This window comes from Euprymna scolopes, chromosome 5, assembly GCF_053919585.1.
Source record: "Euprymna scolopes isolate OS-2025 chromosome 5, ASM5391958v1, whole genome shotgun sequence".
NCBI classification, from domain to species: domain Eukaryota; kingdom Metazoa; phylum Mollusca; class Cephalopoda; order Sepiida; family Sepiolidae; genus Euprymna; species Euprymna scolopes.
In genome coordinates, this window is record NC_136486.1 from 82,411,105 (window position 1) to 82,426,710 (window position 15,606).

The 15,606-nt window shown below is 32.6% G+C and overlaps 1 protein-coding gene across 1 annotated transcript in view; it reads left to right on the plus strand.

The window, feature by feature from the left end:
• LOC145276892 (U4/U6 small nuclear ribonucleoprotein Prp31-like) overlaps nt 1-6,801 on the plus strand; it is a 54,363-nt gene extending 47,562 nt beyond the window's left edge. Inside the window, exons 10-14 of the mRNA XM_080128327.1 lie at nt 1,450-1,667; nt 3,374-3,446; nt 3,704-3,832; nt 4,195-4,293; nt 6,654-6,801. Coding sequence (XP_079984453.1) covers nt 1,450-1,667; nt 3,374-3,446; nt 3,704-3,832; nt 4,195-4,293; nt 6,654-6,755 — 621 coding nt within the window. The 3' untranslated portion in view covers nt 6,756-6,801. The remainder of the gene's footprint in view (nt 1-1,449; nt 1,668-3,373; nt 3,447-3,703; nt 3,833-4,194; nt 4,294-6,653) is intronic.
• Nucleotides 6,802-15,606: the final 8,805 nt, after the last annotated feature.

Here is a 15,606-nt window from a genome sequence, read left to right on the forward strand (position 1 = left end):
TTTTTTCTTTTGCAAATTGTTGCAAATTTTTCCATAAATAAAACTTTAACTCAATCTTCATGTCTTTAGAAAATGTCAGAGTACTTCGATTTTTAGAATATTAAAACTGATTTAAAAGATTTAAAATCAATTTTCAGCTTAAATGCTATGAAAGTGTTTTTTGCATCTTTATGAAATTATCTGTCAAGAATTTACCAAGTAATTGATCAAATGATCATCATTTGTTTTGGTTTTCCATCAATGATTATTTCCATCTCTTATCGAAGACTCTCATCGAAAACTCATTCAACCAAATAACAAATCTATGGCAGATTTCCATTTGCATCATCTATTATCAAAGCAAGACGTGTTCAGTTTGCAGGCCATTGTTCTAGAGCAGTAAATAAAGTTATTCCTTCCCTAGTTCTGTGAAACCTTACTACCTATTCCAGAAGTAGAGTGCTCACATACCCAGATGTCATTGCAAGGGGTGCCAATCTTGAGAGGCAGGATTTGGGAGCAACCATGTGGGACCAGGATATCTAATGTGAGCATGTGACCTCCATCATCTTGACTACGATCAAAAGATTATATCATGAAAAGTCTCAGTGTTTTTTTGTTTTTCAAATATTTTACTGAATTATATGAATTCGATGTTGACATTTTTAATCATATTGCTCTGTCTTGTTGATATATCACAAGTTGAAATTTTCCTTAATATTTTCCATCAACAATTATTTCCATTTTCAAAAAAATGATCTCTAAAAACCACTGGTCAGATCAAAATTTTTACATTTTAGTCACAGAATTGAAATATTCCTTTTAAACTTGTGCAACAATTTATACCACATTTTTGGGTGAGAAAAAAGTTTTCGGATTGCTGTTCTTACTGAAAATATCTGCTTTTTGATTTCTCTCAATGCAGATATTAAAGTGATATTTGGCTTCCTTGAGACATTTCAATTTGTGGGAGGCTGTAGCGTATTTTAATCTTTTTACTGAATTGATTATAAAGTGATCCACTAATATTTTCTAAGCTACATTGACTACACTTTGTTTCTAATATCTTGTGTTAAGAATAGCTGATATAACAACAATGAGGCATGCAATACCTTTAAAATGAAGTGATCTTAAACTTGTGTTCATTATTTTGTGTGTCTATGTTAGAAGGTCCATCGACCTAATGACTACAATTGTGATCTATGAAATTAATCATACAGAATTTAAATTTTATCAGATGTATTGTCTTCATATACATACTAAAATTGTAGAGAAAGATATTACCATGCAATTTCATTTTGACTGTGAGTAAAAACAGTAATTAGTCAAACAAATGATTTATAATAAGAATTGTGTTACAGTATCAAAAATACCAAATATGGTAGATTTGCCATAAAATAGATTAAATAAACCTGTGATTTGATCAAGATGCTTCTTCTAATCTGTATAATATTTTTAACTTTTTGTTAGGATCTCAGGAAGACTGCGGCAAAATTTGTTGCTGCCAAAAGCACATTGGCATCTCGAGTAGATAGCTTCCATGAAAGCCAAGATGGTCATGTGGGAGATTCATTAAAGGCAGAGATTGAACAAAAGTTGGACAAATTACTTGAACCCAACAAACACAAACATGTCAAACCACTTCCTGCTCCAATTGACCCTCCGCGGAAGAAACGAGGTGGACGCAGGTAAAAACAAAAAGAGGAGATTTACTTTGTTTAATTTTTTCTTATTATGTGTTCTGGTAATTGAATCTGAACATGAATAGATTACATGGACAAATTTGAATGAGAATTTGCTTTTCATTTTCATTAAAAACTAAATTAAAGATAATTTTATAATTTTGGATTAGAATTTGATTAATATATTTTACTAAGCAATATCAATATTATGCAAAATTATCTTTAAATTTAGTTTTTAATTTGAATGGAAATCTCTTTTGTGGAATAAAAAGAGACTAGATAGTAATAAAAGTAAAAATCAACTTAGTAAGAAATCATTTTAAAGAAAATCATTAGTAAGAACCAAATTTGATTTTATATATTTATATTTGTTTTATATCTTGTTTAAAAGGTCTAAAAAACTAAGGACTTGTTTCTATAACAAGTTTCCTATAAAATTCCATAATAGTCATAGTAAGAGCAACACCAACTATTTTGATAATATCCAACCAGTGTTTAAAGACTGACTGGGTGAAAAAGATTATAAAAGAGGTTGGACTTCAACATGTATCATCCATAGCTGAACTTTTAAGGGGTGAACAACAATATCACACAAGAAGTGATGTATCACTTCTATATATTTACATGGTGCAGAAAGGCCAAGATTTCGACCCAGACAATTTCAACAAGATCAAGCCATACAAAGTAATACAGTTTTTGAAGGAAACAAATGCAAAACACAGATTTATAAAAGCAGGTCTTTCTTTATTCACTGTTTTCATATCACTCTAAAATATGGTTCTTTAATAGATATTATTAATGGTTTTATTCTTTAATAGATATTAATGATTTTATTCTTTAATGGATATTATTAATGGTTTTATTCTTTAATGGATATTATTAATGGTTTTATTCTTTAATGGATATTATTAATGGTTTTATTCTTTAATGGATATTATTAATGATTTTATTCTTTAATGGATATTATTAATGGTTTATTTTTTAATAGATATTATTAATGATTTTATTCTTTAATAGATATTATTAATGGTTTTATTCTTTAATAGATATTATTAATGGTTTATTTTTTAATAGATATTATTAATGATTTTATTCTTTAATAGATATTATTAATGATTTTATTCTTTAATAGATATTATTAATGATTTTGTCACAAAACATCTTCAAATTAAAGCCAGATGAAGAGGAAGAAAACATTACTCAGTGGTATAAGCCCAACTGTGGTTCACATTGAATTAGTTCTGTTGTTTCTGGCATTTCTTATTTTTATGAACAATGCAGACCAACAGAAAGTGTTATCCAAATCACTTCTGATACTCAATTGAAAATTAGCTATTAATTCATTTATTCAACTCACCAGGGTCAAATTTTTGACTTCTAAAACATCCAACATTTGAACCATTTAAACAAAAGAGCGTTTCATCTTTTCCAAAACATAATACATTAATAACACAAATAACACAAATATGTGCATTACTCTTAATTATTGTATCATCTTTTTTCTCTCTTCAAGTATTAATGACGTTTCCACACTCGATATATATTTTCCTGTACATATTCTTATACATGGTTGGATGCTAAACAAATCCACTGATTATACTGTAAATTATTTTATAAACTTAACAATCCCGTTTATTGATGTAAATGAGATTTTAGTCTTTCTAAATATCTTCTTTTTTTTTTTTGTTTTTTTTGTTTTTTTTGCATTTCAGAGCCAGAAAAATGAAAGAACGACTTGGGTTAACGGAAATACGAAAGTTAGGAAATAGAATGAATTTTGGAGAAGTATGTTATTAAATTACCTTTTTTTTTTTTTTTTTAGATTAAAAAAATATGTTTTTTAAAATTAAACAAATAGTAATAAAATAAAATGAAACCATCTTCAATTTTTTGTTTGAAAAAATACAAAGAATCAATTTTTATTATTTTTTTGTTATAATAATTTGAATAATAATTTAAAATATGGTTTCATATTAATAAACATTGAATTAGATAATTTTTTTGTCCATGATTTTTACATTTTTTTTTTTTTTTTTTTTAAGATTGAAGAAGATGCTTATCAAGAAGATCTTGGCTTTTCCTTGGGAAATATAAAAAAATCTAAATCTGGTCGAGTGCGAGGACCTGTTGTTGACTCCAAGACAAAAGCAAGAATATCCAAAACGTTACAGGTATGAAATTTTCTACAGGCATACACATAGCATGAGATTATATTTCAAATTGACAGCCACCTGTTTTAATATTTCAACTTAAAATAGCTAAAATTCATGTTGATAGGATTATTAATAATAATAATCATAAAATCCCAAAAGGTATTACAAAACTATTTAAGGGAGATAAATCCGTTTTTTTCTTGCAATTCTGGTTCATCTTATTTTAAAATATCAACTGTCAGTATCATTTAAAACTGTATATGAAAATAAAACACTGAAAATGTTTGTTTTATCAATTCAGTAAATTTAATATAAATGTTAACTTATCGTATTTAAAAGGAATTTTATCTTATTCTTTATTTTTTTGTCTGTCATTTTAGCAAAAATTACAAAAGCAGAATCAAGTTTGGGGTGGCAGTACGACCGTGAAACGTCAAATAGCAGGAACTGCTTCAAGTGTTGCATTCACACCTTTACAGGTACAGTTCTTAATTCAGCAATTTATCTCAAGTTTTTCTATTTTATCTTCTATTTATAATTTTTGTTTGTTTGTTTCACTTTTGATTTTCAAATGTTTTTTCCTGGAAATTTTTATTCATAAAAACTTTTTCTTTCTATAATGATGACAGATAGTATGGTTTGATGAAATTAAGTTTAGCTATTTAACAACTGAGTAAGAAACCAAAAGTCTGAGCCGTTGTCTGCTACTAAAATGTGTAGTTAAGTTCTGTCAGCAAATTTCTATAATTACAATGAATGAACAGATCTTAAAAAAAATGTATTAATCAGATGGATGTCGTCTGACCCACACTTCCACACACACGCACACACTCCAATTCAATTTGGGAAATCATTTAGATTAATTCAACAAATATTATTATTAGACAGATTATTTAAAACTGCAAAACACTTCTGATCCACAGTTTAGTTCATTTTGATGAATGTAACATTTAAAAACATTAAACAAATCTTAAAAGAATGTGATTTGAGTTTGAAAAGTTATTGTTAAAATGCTTTTCTTACTAATCTGTACAAAATTTTGATTCATTCAAAGATTTCATTGAAATATCTAAATTACTCTTTCAACCTTTGTCTTAACATTATCTGACCAACTTTATTATTTTAGCAGCAACAGATTTAGCAAATTACAATATCTGATGTCACTCAAAGGTCAGATCTTCTCAAACATAAACAAAAACAATAGAATACAGTTCCAGATTAACTTGATCTTAAATTGGCATTTTTTTAATTTTATTAAAAAAATGCCAAACAATTATATATATATATTAAAGAATATATATATATATATATATATATATATATATATATATTATGAAAATTGAAAAAATTTAGATAAATGTTTCAGAATATCAAGTCATTTTTAATGAAAAATTTGGACATCAATTTAAATTTAAAATGATGCAACTTGATCATTGCAGAAATAGTGAGTGAAGGGGAGATTAAAGATGTAGTTTTTGTTTATTTATTTTTCTTTCATTTTACACATTCCAACCATTGTTTACCTAAAGAAAGAAGAGGTTTTCTGAATAAAAATTTAATTGATCCTCCAAAAAGGCCATACATTGCTAGTGAATTAATTTTCCATTAATTATTAAGAAAACAACAAATAAGTTTTATAATTTGAATTATTCAAGTTATTTAACGTCTTGAACTTTTTGTAAGAAATATGAATTCTATGCCTTTTTCTTTTTTGTCTACATGCCATCAAAATGTTTCATAACATTATTACACAACCGCAAGTGTTAACTGAAAAACGTTGCTGCAATTATATGCTTTTGTTTATGAATATAAATAGCAATATTTTTTTAGCTTTTTCTGAGTAAACATTCAATGTAAATTTTGATAATTTGTTTTCTTTCCTATAAACATTCTCAGGAGTTTCAATCTTTTTCAATCTATTAAAACAGAATCACAATTATTCTGCTATTGCTGTGTCGGCAAACATTTATTTTTGGAAATCATATGTTTTTGCATTTTTTTTCGCTATGGAAAACTCAAATAATCTATAATCTACAAAGATCATTACAAATTAAGGCCTCCTAGTTTTTTTAATTCAAAAAGATGAAGAGCTACAAAGACTGGAGTGGTACCATTAAAACAAGCAACCTTTTGTACTCCAGAATTTATTATTCTAAATAGTCACCACCATTCTTAATGCACTTTTGTCAGGAATTTAATGATGTATTTCTGTTTCTGATGCATGCCCATGAGTTTGCTTTCTTAGAGTCTCATACCGTCAATATCTACAACAGAGAGATGAAACTTAGATCATGAATGCATATGTTCAGTCATCATAGCAATGTAATTTGCAATCCCTTTGATCCATTTGGGTGGAAAAAAAATAGGAGGCATTACTTTTGTAATGCTCCTCATTTTTCCAGCTCTTCTGCACACTTTCCTAATAATCTATTAACATGAAATTGTGACAATGGCAGTATGCCGCTCCTGATGTTCTCTTCTCATTCCTTTTTCTTTTTTCTTCCATCTTTCGCTTCACACTTTTGTGTTACTTTAATGTATTTATGCATAATTCATCACTTAAATCTATATTTAACATTGTACACCTATACCTCCCCCTCATCTCCATTTGCTAATATTAAACTAGTGCTTAGAAGAGGTAGAGAAAAGTCATTTAAGCAAACTAATTTTAAAATGTGTGATTTTCATAATTGTTTGGCTTTCTAATGAAGTTTAATCATGTCGAATTGTGTTCAACATTTCTGTAGCCATCGCAAGATTTAACTTTTTCATGTTCTCGCAATATTCTAACAGAACATGCATATTTGAAAACTTACAACTTTCTCATTTGTTCTTATAGGGTTTAGAAATTGTCAATCCACAAGCAGCTGAAAAGAAAATGATGGAAGCGAACCAAAAATATTTCTCGAGTACATCCGGATTCATCAAAATAACAAAATAAATCATCTTCATTTCTTTCCAATATTTAAATAAATTTTTGACACTAATTTTGATTTGTTTTATTATGTCTTTTTAAGATTGCATCTGTAATGTTGGTTTTTTGACATAAAAAGCAGAGATAATGACAGTATCAAAGAAACTATTTTGTTTTAATCCCAAACAAGACATATTGCCACTTGATGTAAGGGACCCAAATAGTTTTGGGCTCATGCCTATAATGGACTGTGAAGAGTCGAGCAACGAGATGCCTGTTCGCATTACATTTAAAGTTTTGCATACCAGTACAGTCAGTGAAGCAGGAAACAAAGGGAATTCCAAAATCTAACAGTGCGAGAGAAGAAACTATTTGAGTAAAAGGCTTTTGTAAGGACATAAACGGTGAAGGAATGGGATTTTGCTGTTTATCAAGTTAATTGGAATATGTATGTCGAGGGATTACAAATACTATGAGTTCGTTAGAGCACATCCTATTAAAGTAATTGTGAAACAGGCACAAGGATGTAACATTGTGGTGATCAGACAGACATTTGAGTTTGAGAGTGTGGGACCGATAAAATTTGAGACTTTTTGAACCCTATCCAAGAGGGAGAAACTCGTGATAGATGCACTAACCCAGATGTGGTAACAATACAGCATGCATGGACGAATTATGGTATAAATAACTTTTTAGCACAGTAGAAAGAGCCTACCTTCTTTGCAGCAACTTTGGCAATGTCTTCAATGTATTTGTTTTAATGCATGTTTTTATTGTTATGCCTTTTTAAGATTTCATCTGCATCAAAGAAACTTTTTATTTACTTGACAAAAGTTCAAAGCTGTTAAAGATATATAAAAACACATTCGACTAAAAAAAAGAGTAAAGTCTATTTTAAAAGAATTAAATCATCATAAAATATGATAATCACATTAAATATTAAATGGTATCAGAATTTCCCAAACCAGATTTGTATTGCAGGAGGAGTATATTAATGAATGAAGCCTTTGGCAAATAGACAAAAATATGGTGGATGTCAACTTTTGTCTAAGGTGAATTAAGATGAAAGAAAACTTCTCTTCATTGTCACATATGACGGTTCAGCCACACAATCATCAACACAACACAGTCATAAGTTATTGCCACATGTTTTTCCATAATAAAACGGTTATTGCCACATGTTTTTCCATAATAAAACTCAACATCGTTGATGACTTACATGGCCGGCTCTTGATAGGTAGGTGCAACCATATTTTTTTGTCAGGGTTTACTTTGATCCTCTCTCTGAGATGCTCAGCATCTAATATGTCTTGATGCTTGCTTTAACTCGCAGTATTTTTCTTGACATTCTTTACTATGTCTTTCAGACAGTCCTTATACATTCATTCAAATTCATTTAAGGTAAAGTTTGAATTACACATTTCCATTAAAACTTGCTCTAAAAGAAACATTGAATAAAAAAGTACAAGAATCCTTGAGAAAAACTATCTAATCACTTATGAATATGACAGCATTTTGATTGCTCAATTACAAGTGTTCATATCTAATCATGTAAAACTCTTCTGTCTAATGTAAACATGACTGAGAATCGGATGAAATATGTTGTTTTTGTTTCTTATGCAGATTATCAGTATAGAAAATGTTCTGATGTTTTAAAAACATTTTACTCTCCAAATATGAATTGTGCTGTGACAATATTTTTATTGGTTTGATTATTTATTAGCGTCAATTATGGGTACAAATTAGATTAATAGTTTGATGATTGTTGAAGGTTTACTTGTGCTTGAAGATACAAATCCATTTTTCCATGCTGATTATGGGTAGATTGGTCTCTCGTTAGATAACTAATCTCAAAGAAAAACTTCAAATTACCTTCAGTCCTTCGAATGAATAGGTAATTTTTGTGCCAGAGTCATGTAATCATAAGCGGCATGAAAAGCTGTTGATTAGATTGTAACGATACAAGATTAGATTGTAACGATACAAGATTAGATTGTAACGATACAAGATTAGATTGTAACGATACAAGATTAGATTGTAACGATACAAGATTAGATTGTAACGATACAAGATTAGATTGTAACGATACAAGATTAGATTGTAACGATACAAGATTAGATTGTAACGATACAAGAAGTTCAAGAAAACCAGTGATCATCTACTTTTTGTATCCAAAAGAAAACAAGTGAATAAAAACGTTTTCCATTTTAAGAATCAGTTAATTTACAGACGAACATCATCTAGTTATTAATAAACCGCATTATTATGCACTAACTAGTTTTCAAATCGATTTTCCTTCAATCTTCCATGGCTTTATTAATATTTATTAAGTATAATCACTGGTCATCTATCATGCCATTGAAGTGCAAATAAATTGGCCTTCAACTCTCATTGACCAAATTTTGTTTTCATACATCATCACACTGTATACACATCCCTTTATCAACAACTAGCAGGGTTACCTGGTATTGCCCAGGGCAAAAGTTAACATATGTTTATTAAAACTTCTATCTCTCAACTTCTCTTTATTTTTTTTTACCATCTTGTTTTCGCCTCCCTCTGCTTAGATCCCACTTTCAGCCCATTCTTCTCTAGTTAAACACACACACATGCAGTGTCAGCAAAATTGGGCATCGGAGAGAGAGGGGGGGTTTCGGCTCACAAGCTGTTTCAAGCTAAATCAATCTCAAATTTCAGAAATAGCACATCTCATCTCAACTCATCTGCCATTTTTGGCTCTACCCCCCCGGTTATGTACGTCGGGTTGGGGTGAAGCAGGGCGGTCCCTTCACTCAATCTATCATGACAGTGTCAACTTCTGGCATGTTACGATTGGTTTCCTCAGAAAGTGGGGATTCTCCCCACAAGTTGCACCTGTGAGTTTTGCGAGCGGGTTCTCATGGCTCCAGGATCATGTCCGTGATCCCAAGGTTGAGGTAAGCTGTCCTCGAGGTGTAAAGATCCCTTCTCCAACATATGAGTCATCACCTATTTGCACCAACTCACAGAATATGTGTTCATTCAACTCTTAAAATGGCATTGTTTATTGATGGATGAAACGAAATCATACATTATTCTTTTTTCTCAACAGGGATTTTTGCTGTCACCCGGGCACACCAATATTTAATAAAGAGTCACGTCTGCCTGTTTTCTCTAGTGAATTTTAAGTTTTCACCCCCTTTTTGGGGAGCTCAACCATCTCCTGGGACGGTCATGTTACCCAGGTAAGTACTAAACCATCAACATAGAGCATCTCTGTGAGGAAACGTTCATTAAATGTGATGTTTATTCTGACACAACTTTGAGCATTTCTGTATATTGCTTGAGCAACTTTTGCCAATCACTTATTTACCCCTAGTTTATGCCAAGCTCACCAGACAACCTTTCTTGGCATTCTATCAAAAGCTTTCATTGAATCTACAAGAGCAAAATATAGCATCTTGAGACAAATTCAAGAGAAGTTCCTTAGTAAAAAGAGTAAGGAACTTCTCTTGAATTGGTCTGAAGATAAATATAGCACAAGCAGTATTATGCCCATTCTATAATTGGTCTCTCATCCACTTTCAGGACGTGATTCATCAACTTTAATCCTCTAATTCTATCTAGATCTGATTTGTCATCTCAAGGCCTGTTTCACCTGCATCCTTCAACATTTCGGCATTTCCTGTGGAACCTCCAGTGTTACATTTTTGTTTCTTTTTCACAACTTTCCGTATCATTTCTTTCCCAATTCTAATGGCTGATCCCAATACTACTTTTGCGACTTCTAATTTTTCTCGGCTCAGTATTCTATAATCTTATGTACTAGTATCTCCAAGCATTCATCTTTTTCTGTTCATTTGTTGCTAACACTCCATTGTCATTTCAAATCCATATTTTCTTTGCCATCTGTTAACTCTCCTGACTACATTTTTTCTGACATCCCTTTGTAGTAAATCAAGAAATCTTGATCAGCCTCCTTCGTATACTGCTCGTTTTGCTTTCCTCTTTGCCACTGAATATATTTCCCTATTCACAAACCCTAACCCGACTGGCTCCATCATTTCTGCTTTTCTTTTGATACAGTTCTCAACCTCCTCATTCCTCCACCATGTCAACCTATGCATTAAGTCTGGGCTGTTACCGCCATCAGTGTGCCTTTTAGCCTCTTTCACTGTTCTTTCACAAGTGTATTTGCTAACTGAAAGCTGCCTTAGTTGGTCTCTAAACTCGTATTTCATTTGTTCTTCATTTTATTTCTTTATGAGATTCTTCAGCTTAAGATTGCAATTAATAATAATCACATTCTTTATCAGAGATGATTTTTACATCACTCAAGACTTTCTTAACGAGCAAATCTCTGCTGTATCTGATACAGAGGTAACAAGATTACTTTCCTATTTTCTAAAAAGTGAGTTAACAACCACCATGTCCATAGTAAAACCAAATTCCAAAATTTGTTCTCCTTCTTTAACTGTGCACATCCTTAAAATCACCAATGGTCATTCTAACATGACCATCCAAATCTCCTACCACAGCAAGCACTTCTTGAATTATCCACCCTGCTAGTCATTACAACACTTCTTGAATCATCCACCCTGCTAGTCACTACAACACTTCTTGAATCATCCACCCTGCCAGTCACTACAACACTTCTTGAATCATCCACCCTGCCAGTCACTGCAACACTTCTTGAATCATCCACCCTGCTAGTCACTACAACACTTCTTGAATCATCCACCCTGCCAGTCACTGCAACACTTATTGAATCATCCACCCTGCCAGTCACTACAACACTTCTTGAATCATCCACCCTGCCAGTCACTACAACACTTCTTGAATCATCCACCCTGCCAGTCACTACAACACTTCTTGAATCATCCACCCTGCTAGTCACTACAACACTTCTTGAATCATCCACCCTGCTAGTCACTACAACACTTCTTGAATCATCCACCCTGCTAGTCACTACAACACTTCTTGAATCATCCACCCTGCCAGTCACTGCAACACTTCTTGAATCATCCACCCTGCTAGTCACTGCAACACTTCTTGAATCATCCACCCTGCTAGTCACTGCAACACTTCTTGAATCATCCACCCTGCTAGTCACTACAACACTTCTTGAATCATCCACCCTGCTAGTCACTACAACACTTCTTGAATCATCCACCCTGCTAGTCACTACAACACTTCTTGAATCATCCACCCTGCCAGTCACTGCAACACTTCTTGAATCATCCACCCTGCTAGTCACTGCAACACTTCTTGAATCATCCACCCTGCTAGTCACTACAACACTTCTTGAATCATCCACCCTGCCAGTCACTACAACACTTCTTGAATCATCCATCCTGCCAGTCACTACAACACTTCTTGAATCATCCACCCTGCCAGTCACTACAACACTTCTTGAATCATCCACCCTGCCAGTCACTACAACACTTCTTGAATCATCCACCCTGCCAGTCACTGCAACACTTCTTGAATCATCCACCCTGCTAGTCACTACAACACTTCTTGAATCATCCACCCTGCTAGTCACTACAACACTTCTTGAATCATCCACCCTGCTAGTCACTACAACACTTCTTGAATCATCCACCCTGTCAGTCACTGCAACACTTCTTGAATCATCCACCCTGCCAGTCACTACAACACTTCTTGAATCATCCACCCTGCTAGTCACTACAACACTTCTTGAATCATCCACCCTGCCAGTCACTGCAACACTTCTTGAATCATCCACCCTGCTAGTCACTGCAACACTTCTTGAATCATCCACCCTGCTAGTCACTGCAACACTTCTTGAATCATCCACCCTGCTAGTCACTGCAACACTTCTTGAATCATCCACCCTGCTAGTCACTACAACACTTCTTGAATCATCCACCCTGCTAGTCACTACAACACTTCTTGAATCATCCACCCTGCTAGTCACTACAACACTTCTTGAATCATCCACCCTGCCAGTCACTGCAACACTTCTTGAATCATCCACCCTGCTAGTCACTGCAACACTTCTTGAATCATCCACCCTGCTAGTCACTACAACACTTCTTGAATCATCCACCCTGCCAGTCACTACAACACTTCTTGAATCATCCACCCTGCCAGTCACTACAACACTTCTTGAATCATCCACCCTGCCAGTCACTACAACACTTCTTGAATCATCCACCCTGCTAGTCACTACAACACTTCTTGAATCATCCACCCTGCCAGTCACTACAACAAGACTGTTACTAAATTTATCCTTTGCATCTTCACTAAAGCTACATTGTGGTGCATAGCTGTAAATCTCACCATCAAGTTTAACAGAATCATTTGTTTATTTACACGATTAGCTTTAACCATTTCTTCACAATAAAAATCCAAAACATTACTTTTCATTTTCTATCCAATACAGCTTACCTTGCATTCTTTGCCACCATCATTTTTGCAGATTTAGCTCCCAACAATTTTCGTTGATGTAACACAGATTTAAAATTTTTCTCTCATTAAACTCACCATACGTTTTATACAAGCTTCCAACATTTAGACTGAAATTTGTCAGGTTTTCTTTGGAAGTTATCTCTTCATTTGAGGTAAAGAATATTTATAGGCCGAATGACCTATACACCAACTCATGTAAGTAAGTCTGATTTAGCAGAAACAACAGCAACATAGTCTTTTAAGTCGGTAAGTGTAATCAAAAACGTGAAATCCATTGATGTTATTAAAAAAATAATTCATGTAAGATTAAGTGGAGATGTAGAAAATTAACCAGAGCCGGCAATTGTGGATAATCCAAATTCTTCATTTAACATGAGTACTAATTTGTGGTATTAAAGAGATAGTTGATTGCCTGTTTTCTACCAGTCCCACAGCAGTCTTTAAGCCCATATCATTTACAAACGACCTTGACTCAACATATATTTCTAAGAATTTTACAGAAACCTTTTTTGCATTACTGAGACAATTTTTATTTTTGTACCTTTTCTCCATATTAAAAAACGACCCTGATGTCTAACTCTGTCCCGTGGGGAAGCATTGTAAATAGGTACTAAAGTTATTAGCCTCATCAGGAGGTTAAACACAAGGTTAAAAAGTTAACCCATTAGAAAATGTTCAATATGCATAAGCTACTTTATCTGCAGTCTCAAGTAAAGGCACTTCAAGTGTTGCCATAAACTAACTCTTTCTCAAGACGAAGATAAAGCCTAGGAAGGTGGACCACAGAACCACACCTCAGCCTGACAGAAGGAGGGCCACCTAACTTCAAGATGGATCAGACTTTGTCGGACTGATTGTCAGGGACGTAACCTTGATTTTTATGAACAGCAAAGCTAAATATTTTTTTATTTTACCAAACATGTTAATCCACCAGTGTTTGTTATTTAATTGAACACAATATGAATCTTCGCCAATACCTGAAAAGGGGAAATAAATGCTTACCAAAACACAAGGCATGCCATATGATCGCTATCAACAACTCATATATTATCATATGATCGCTATCAACAACTCATATATTATCATATATTATCATATGATCGCTATCAACAACTCATATATTATCATATGATCGCTATCAACAACTCATATATTATCATATATTATCAGATGATCGCTATCAACAACTCATATATTATCATATGATCGCTATCAACAACTCATATATTATCATATATTATCAGATGATCACAATCAACAACTCATATATTATCATATGATCGCTATCAACAACTCATATATTATCAGATGATCACAATCAACAACTCATATATTATCATATGATCGCTATCAACAACTCATCCTCGTTGTACTTCCAAGAGTTACCTAAGTCAAGCTGGGAGGTGAGGCAGAGCTACTCATCGACAAATAGGTTGAATGACATGCGAGTGAGTAAGAGTGCTATAAATACAAAATAAATTAAAAGTTTTTAAAAAGATATGCATTTACTAAACTGGTATAAGTTTTATATATGAATGAATGACAGTGAAATAAAACAAAAGCCAATCAATATGTTCTCAAACAAATTCATGTATTGATTATTTAACATTCACTGATTATGAAAGTAGGTCATTTGACAATTGTTTTCATTATTTTTTAATTAACATTATGCTTCTACAAACTCCTATTGTAATAGACATTTATTTATAGGAAGATTTGTCATTTGCAGTTGCGATTGTAACAACTTTGGAGGATTACACATCATTTTTATTTATTATTAACTTTTCTTAACATGAGACTAAATGAATAAATTGAAAGCTGGACGCGTTTCTCTTCACAAATATCTTTAAGTCATCAATCAAGCGTTAATCCACCAACTTGTAAATGCTAAGCTTTTTTCTGACCAACAATATGAATTTAGGCAAGCCCATTCTACTGAAAATACTTTAACATTCATCTTTGATTACATATACCATGTATTGGATAAGGCAGCCCTTCATATATCATAAACCTTTGATAATTCTGGTATGAAGGGTTTCTACTAAAAAAATTAAATAATGCAGTATTTCTGGATAAATACTCAATATAATCAGATTCTTCTTAGACAAGAAAAGAAAATCCAGGTTGCTCTCGATGGGCATATATCTAAATAGCATGATATTAATGCAGGTGTGCCTTACGGCTCGATCCTTGGACCTTTATTATTCTTGATAAATGATTCACCTGATAAGATTGTGTCCGAAATGAGTGTATTTGTTGATGACACCACATTCTATAAAAGACATGAGGGAAAAACTAATGTACACATATCCAAGAAATCCCCCAAAACGACCTTCACTTGGTATTGGAATGTGACTGTAAATGGTTGTTAACATTTAATGCTACTAAAAATAAAGCTTCTTTCTTTCTTTTAACAACTACAAAGAAACCTTCTCAAGCATTGATTGCCATAACAAATAACACC